This window comes from Triticum aestivum, unplaced genomic scaffold, assembly GCF_018294505.1.
Source record: "Triticum aestivum cultivar Chinese Spring unplaced genomic scaffold, IWGSC CS RefSeq v2.1 scaffold42856, whole genome shotgun sequence".
In the NCBI taxonomy this organism is placed as follows: domain Eukaryota; kingdom Viridiplantae; phylum Streptophyta; class Magnoliopsida; order Poales; family Poaceae; genus Triticum; species Triticum aestivum.
Genome location: NW_025225215.1, coordinates 81,246 through 89,267, shown reverse-complemented (window position 1 = coordinate 89,267; position 8,022 = coordinate 81,246). Strand labels below are relative to the sequence as shown.

The 8,022-nt window shown below is 43.0% G+C and overlaps 1 protein-coding gene across 2 annotated transcripts; it reads left to right on the top strand.

The window, feature by feature from the left end:
• Positions 1-3,885: 3,885 nt before the first annotated feature.
• Positions 3,886-5,039, top strand: LOC123172115 (uncharacterized). Of its 2 annotated transcripts, none has more exons than XM_044589141.1 (2): positions 3,886-4,058; positions 4,150-5,039. In XM_044589141.1, the coding sequence occupies exons 1-2, from the start codon at positions 3,972-3,974 to the stop codon at positions 4,612-4,614; spliced, it is 552 nt and encodes a 183-aa protein (XP_044445076.1). In that variant the 5' UTR covers positions 3,886-3,971; the 3' UTR covers positions 4,615-5,039. The 2 variants fall into 2 exon arrangements, with proteins under 2 accessions (XP_044445076.1, XP_044445075.1); XM_044589140.1 differs by having other exon boundaries at positions 3,887-4,058; positions 4,147-5,039.
• Positions 5,040-8,022: the final 2,983 nt, after the last annotated feature.

The window sequence follows — 8,022 nt, the reverse complement described above, 5'->3', positions numbered from 1 at the left end:
ATAATCGGATAAACAAGCAAATATATATGCGCAAACAAATTAAAGGACTTAAAAATTTATAACTGGCAAAAGAAATTTCTACACAAGGATACACACCAATCATGCAAAACATGAAACTAAGATCAAACAAACCAATAGAATAGCAAATCAAATCTTAGACTTTTGAATTTCCACTCCAAAAAGATTAGGACACAAATCACATTCCATCTGGCCCCAAAAGGACGTGGGCGCCTGAAGAAGAACCAATTAAATACTATTTGCACATGGCCCGGGACATCAGGCCGAGCTTCACAAGGAGATTCACAAAAACAATGATTCAGTTCCATTGGGTCCAAAGGAGCTAACCGACGATCCGATCTCATGTTTTAAAATACAATGATGAATAATCATATAGTTGACTTGAGCGAGAGTAATACAGACAATCTTAACTAGTGATTTTTAATTAGATCTGGCTGGGCCTATCCGATTTTCTATGACCCATATGTGGCTGGCTCCAAAAGGTGCGCATGCACCCCTTTGAACTAGAAGTAGAAATAATACAACAAACTAAACTTGTTTTGTGCATATTTATCTCCCTCATTGCATCATTCTAAACAATTAATGAAGTGATGATACAAAATTGTAGTTCAATCGGAGCTTTGATCTAAGAGCATACTGGAAGCAACTTTTTTCTTTTCAACAACAGAGCTAAGCGGTTCAACATGTCAAGGAAGGTAAACCCTTGAAGAGAACCGTATGACTCAGTTTCCTAAGCTGATGTGACAAAAGAGTATAGACATCTTGAGTGTACTTGCAGGTTATCATCATGGAGAAGTTCCCATGCTTTGTTTGGTCTAGATGTTGTTGGTTGGTCGTCAACAGTGGATCCGAAGTCGGTTGTTTTGGGAGAAGTACGGCGATGATCGTATGTAGGCAATATCGATGGTTTTCCTGTTTTTGGTGGTTTGTGTCTTGGTCTTGTGAGTAATCAGGTTGGATGGGTGCCCTATCTTGTGCATGTGTTTTTTGTCTCTAAATTAACCGGGCAACTTTATTTTCGCCGCCTTGAGTTAATGTTATTACTTTTACATAGTATATAAACATTTTTCATTTCCATGGTATTTTTGGCGTTGTCACTTCATTAATTTGTGTAATTTTTTGCGAAAATGATTCAAATATGTTATAGAATTTCATCAAAAGTACAAAGCAGGTCAAACATAACAGAAGTTACATCGGGCTCTCTAGACCAATAAACGGCCTAGAGCTACGTCAAAACGAGGCAGCGAGAGCCAATGTCTCTGCTCCCCTACCGGAGCCGACTTGATCATGTCAATGACAGCCGAAGAGCATTGATGTGTGTCCCACAAAGGACTAGCTCCCTGGAGCCGCAGTCATCACCGTTGAACCCTTGAGTAGACTTGAAGAAAATGGCACTAGATCTGGCCGCCACGCATGGACGACGAAAACCCTAACCTTGATGCCCCAACAGGACGATAGGAATCTACACCGGGTTGATTCACCTCAGGCTGCATTGTATTTTAAGTAAAACAAGGTGAACTTGGAGAAACAAGGCGGAAAATCCATGGCATAGTTATTTGGAATACTAAAATAACAGTTTTAAGTAACTATTTTAAATAGGTTTTCCTTCAAATATTTATTAATGATTTAAGAAAACATTTACTGCTCTCAACTTTATCCCTTTGTATATTTATTATTTATGTAAAAAACTTAAAATAATATTTTTAAGTAACTATTTAAATTATGATTATATATATATATATATTTCATATAAACCTAGCATGACCTACCATGGCATGTCCACCTGCTTGCAAAAGTTGGGGTCATTTAAAAAATGTCCAAAATTGGATCATGTTAAATGGATGGTGTGCAGGAAAGTGAGAAGGCTCTGACTAAGAGCCCATTGTTTCTCGACATCCTTCAAATGGGCCCAATTTTTTTAGTGGCCTTGTATGACCAATTCAAGGTAGTGTGCAAAGTTGTTTGAATATTCAACAAGTTTTTCATTTTCAGGCGTTTTCTTGGTACAAAGACCGATAAATGGTCTGGCATGTCACATCGTGCATCTTGTATTGGAAGTCGTTCATAAATTCAGGTAATAGCATATGGGCATTGCCATGTTAGGTAGCCAAGCGTGGTTGGAATGATTTCCGACACCTTATGCACGTTGCGACACGTCCGGACATTTATCGGTCTTCTTTTACTGGAAAACCTCGAAAATAGAAAACTTTTGGAAAACCCAAATACATTGGTTGGTGCATTGAATTGGTCATAAAATACCATGAAAAAACTAGGGCCAGTTTAGGGATATCGAGAAACAACATGTTCTCGGATGGTGCCTTCTTCCCTAACCGGACACCCACTATTCAACATGGTCTCTTTTTCGACATCCCTAAAATAATGACCCAAATTTGACAAGCGGCTAGGCATGCCCATGGTAGTCATCAATGCCAGGTTTGAGCAATTTTCCACACCATATGCAAGTTGTGACAAATTATCAGTCTTTTTTAGAGCGAGTAAACTCCAGAAAATGCAAAAATTATCAAGAAACAAAACAACTTCACATGGTGCCTTGAATTAGTCATAGAAGACCATACAAAAAATTTGGAGCCATGATGTTTGTTTGAACATCTTCCAAATGACCCCAACTTTTTTCACGAGGTGGGCATATGCCCATGGGAGGTATCCATGCTAGTTTTAAACGATTTTCAACATCGTATGCACGTTGTGACACGTCCGATCATTTATTAACCATTTTTTATCGAGAAAACTCCAGAAACGGTAAAATATGCCCAGCAACCAAACAACTTGGCATGGTGACTTTAATTGCTTATACATAGCCATGAAAAAATTAGTTCAATAAAGGATGTTTTGGGAGTTTCAAATGATGTCCATGCTTTCAAAATTTATTCAGAATTTTTAAAATGGTCCTGTTTCTAAAATTTTCAACAAAAAATGTTTGTAAAAAAATAGGTTTCAATTTTTTGCATTTTCCTGATTTTCTTAAAGGGTTGTTTTAGAAAGTGTCACGTTGGTTGGCGGCTCGTGCCTAACACCTCTGACTATTGATGTTTAACGAGCATACTCTTCCTTTTTTTTTGAGGAAAACGCTGCCTTTTATTAACTAAGCGACCTCGGCAGAGACAATGTCACGAATACAAAGCGGGGAAATATAAAACCAAGTCTTACACAACTTATTCAGGCAGCCGTCCCTAGCTAGAGTATGCGCCCCACGATTCGCGGTGGGTCTAGCCCATGTGACCCTAAACTCATCCAGGGAGGAGAGGAGTTCCTTTATCTCCTCGAGGAGAGGTCCGTGCCGAGATCGATCCAGTCCTTCGCTCCTCAGACCTTGCACCGCCCCCTGGTTGTTTGTTTCCAAAAAACAACCTTCCGGGCTCCTATCTCGATTGCTAACTGTATCATGGGGATCTGAGCTCTCCCACTTCCTCACAGGAATATATTTTTCTGGAAATACTTCATAATACTCCTTTTCTGAGTAGGCCCCTGAGGTTCCAAATCATGATGTTCTACAGGCTGTACGTACGTCAAGATTTCTGATCGCAGCCAAGTATTAAGTCCCCGTTGGACTGTGTCCTGATGGTAGCTTCCTGGACAATGAAGCCTTTTCTCTTGCGGATGCGTGCGTAATAATGTTGACGTCAGTCCTACGTACGCCTCTCCCTCGTGTGAACGACATGGATGAATATTGTTTGGTGGGCTAGTTAACTGAATGTTGGCTTAGCTTATTTCCTGATCAGGCGCGACGTCGACCGCGTGTAACGCGGGACACCCGCTGCGCGTCCACGTTTCTGCTTCCTTCGGTCCCACGAAACCCCAGCACATATATGATGTGCCATCATCAGAGAGAGCTAGTAGCAAAGAAGATCGATCGATTCCCCAGACTGCTAGCAGCAAAGAAGTCCGAGTCCCCGGAGTCATCAACCATCGACGGCCAAGCCACCGCCCCGACCATGAGCGACACCGTTGTCATCACCGTCGCCGTCGACAACTCTCTCATCGGCAAGAGCGGCGCCATCCAATGGCCAGCCGTCCGCAAGGTAAGCACCTCCTTAAATCTTCCGTCGCGTCCGTGATGTACAATTCTTTGTTCACCCGCTAATCCTCCTGATGGTTGGCACTTGACAGCAGGCAGACACGCCGTCCGCAGACGGGATTGAGAGCGTAATGTTCAGGTACAGATTCATGGAGGACCAGCCTACAGTGTTCACCGACGTGCAGGGAAGCGAGGCCGGGCCGTGCGCCGGTGGCCGTGCATCCACCGACACGGTAGACGGTGCAGTCAACTTGCCACGGACAGACGAGGGACCAACCGCCGACGAGTGCGTGCGCACCACCACTGATGGAGAAGTCCTGCTATACGCTCGCGGGGGCAGGGACCATGCCGCCCACATGTGCCCAGAAGCGCAGCTCATGGCCAGTAACTCTGATATCTTCCTTACTAATGACGAAGGGCCAGTCGTGCGGCTCCTTCGATGGGTTGCTGGTATATGCGGGGGCAGCGGCCATGCCGTCCATGGTTGCCCCGAAGGCCAACTCATGGCCGGTAACTCTACTATCTACCTGAATGGCCTGGTCCAGTGGCTCCTCCGGTAGTCTTCCAGCAGTTACGCTCTGTTCAAAGTGAGGTTTGAAGGTCAAAGAAATCACAGTTTCGATGCCTTCAGCTTAAATGGACGATATCCCCACCGTCCGTTCTTGTTGGGATGCAACATCCAAGCCATGGGGGACATTTATAAGCCAGCTTAGGAAATGCTTTGAGTCTCATCAGCTAAAATCAATCACAGAACACATCTGCCTAAATCTCAATGTTTATGTCCTAGCAAATCCTCGCCTTCACAGCCTCCTTGATTTCTCTTTTTCTTTTCATTGTAAGTAAATATCGTCCATTTTCCTTGATATTTCTGGAGTTGCCGCTACTTCGAGTTTGTAAGTTTTTTCACAGGTGTATTTATTTGTAACCTAGGGGGAAGAAATTTGATTGCGTAGATGTGTAATTTATCAGTCATTGAATTTATGATAATCCAAATTTTTGTAATAACTATATATCTAATATATCATTTTTCCTTTTGTTGAGGAACACGTAGATCCCAATAATAATCGCATAATCAAGCAAAACATACGTTAGCAAACAAATTAGAGGACTTCAAAATTTATAACAGGTACAGAAATAGCAACCTCGATGGACGAAGATGGTTGTGGGTGTCGCTAGTTCCTTTGTTGGGTGAAGAATGGAGGAAGGAGAGAGGAGGGGAAAAACTCCAAGCTATACCTCAGCGGCAGGAACGACGACGTTATGATCGGCAATAGGTAAGCCCTGCTGCGTACAGCCACGATCATATCCTCCTTGTTGGTGCATTGCCTCTTCCAAGGTCTCGCGTATCAGTGTTTGAGGCCCTCGTCTGAACCGCCGCAAGCACATGTCACTACTGCTCGCCTGAACTCTAGGGTTTGGAAGGTGGAGAAGAGTTGGGGATCTCCCCAGAGGCGTGCTTCCGTGGGTTTCTCCGTCCATTCCTCCCAATCGACCATCGTGCGATGTTGGAGAAAACCAACGAACAAGATGGGGAGGCGGACCGGCGGACGAAGTCTCAGCGGAATAGGAGTGCGAAACAGAAACCTTACGTGTTTTCTTAGTAGTGTAATATATATAGAATATAGATATGTGTAGATGTGGATGTAGATTTTTGTCCGAAGTGCTCTTGTTTTTTACATCACAGTACAGATGCAGACGCTCATAGACTCACTTCTATGAACGCACACACGCACAACTTACCCCTGTGAGCACCTTCAAGACTGAGCCGACACATCATTTTGGGATTGATGAAGTCACCACATTCATAATAGACGGGAATGTCGGCTCCAACTGAACGCACATCATCGGATGCCCTGTAATAAATCCAAAAAAATGCTAGCAGCAGTGTCAAGTCTAAGACTTAAAATTTGATGGGATGGGAATATCGGTGTCCTTCTAACCATCCATCCACGGGTTAATTCGCTGTCCGGAGTGCTCACGTAAGGCTTGGACTTGCAATATGTGTTCTAGCCTTCGAAAAAATAATTGAAAAATAGCAAACAAAAATTAAAGGATTGTTTTGGAAAGCAGGATTGCTAAATCTCCGTCTCAGTCGATGCTATAATCGTGGGATCTTACATTAAGATTCCTGGAAAACTTCATTCTATTTTTTTTTCTTTTACATGTTCTATCACTTGACTGAGACTTGGTTAAAGCTCAGTCGACCGAGATCTAGCCACACCCTTTGGAAAGTGTCACCTTTGTTGGCCGCTGGTGCCTAGCACCTCTAACTATGATTGGCGCCGGCAGCATGCCGGTTGTCAGCGACGCATGGGCCCAGATCACCTCCGTAGTGTATTATAACACAAATTATTTCTTGTAGTTGTAGGTCAATGAGCTCTTCACTCAATGACTTCTATTTAGGTGATGTAATATATTTGTGAGCTCGGCAAGATTGATTTTTTAGGAGAATTGCATGTTGATAGATGTTGATTATGGCGTGCCACGATTTTCGTCAAGTTCAATGTGATTGGAAACAAGCATGAGGAAAGAAAGACATGGACACATACTGAACCCCTGCTTGGCCAACTTACTTGTCATGCATTATCATGCATGTATCTGCATTAATCAGTACTTCCTCCGTTCCGCTCCGTTCCTAAATATAAGTCTTTGTAGAGATTCCACTATGAACTACATACGGATATATATATATAGATTCATTTTAAGTGTGGGTTCATTCATTTTGCTTCGTATGTAGTCCGCCTAATGGAATCTCTACAAAGACTTACATTTAGGAACGGAGGGAGTAGATAACTGGTGCTATCAGTGGTAGTACCAGGGATAACAGCGTAGCATCCGTGTTCCTGCATAATGGATACATGGTCCAGGTCAAGGGGGTTCAAATAGGGAGAAGATGTCTCCATCATTCACTTGATAATTTAGCGCGTTTGGGCCTCAGCTTGATTAATCACTCAAACTCAAATTAACACTCCGGAAGCTTCCTAGAGGTACCAGTTTCTGGTTTAGCCTAGGTAAGAGTGTTGATGTCATGCATATGTTGGGCGGCCGCCAGCATCAATGGCCGACCACACTACCGTGCTGGGCGACATCGCCATCCCCGTTATGAATTTTCACGACGAGAGCTCTCGTAGAGATCCAACACACAACGATCACAGTTAGCTAACACTGATCAAGACGCAATCCAACGCTGCCGGGAAATCCGACGAGGGAACCGAATTTTTTTTCCAGCTGTGCTGCATAATTATTTACTAGGTAATATATGCTACATGACCTGCATACTTCTGAACATGGGCAAATGTTTTACCAGAAGAAGTCAGTTTTGCACGATGTATAACAAAGAGTTTAAAGTATATGCTTCCCTGTTTCGTCTACACCCATGTCCGACACAACCTACATCGCACACGATCTTACTTAGTAACAATGTGAACTACATCACAAACAATTCATGTGGAGGATCTGTGTGCATGAATTTTCTTTATTCAGGTCCGAGAAATCCGAAAACCGAGGAAGCCGAAAAGCTTGTTGCTCCCTGGAAAATATTGTTGCCGTTCGAAACATTCAACTGGATTTGAATTTAAATGCATAGACCGATATCAAATAAGGCTTGTATGCATGTAGTGGTAAAACGCAGCCACTAGCTTGGTGACAAAGCTCTTGCTCTAGTACCGCATGGTCGCGGGATTGACTCCATTGGTCTCCACCGTCTGTGTTTGCCATTTTACCTGACTTTGCAAGCAAAAAAGATGCATTGCAAGGACTTGACCTCGCAAGCTGGGGGCACTAACCAATGGAGCATACACAAGTATTGATTTTTCAGTTGGTTCAGTTATATATTTCAACGACACAAAATTTGGATTCAACATTATTTTGAATAAAATACACATTTGAAAAGCCCATCGCAGGCATAAAGCATTTGAGTATTGTAATGCCGCGAGAGTACAGTTTTTTCCCACCACTTTGCAGGTCTT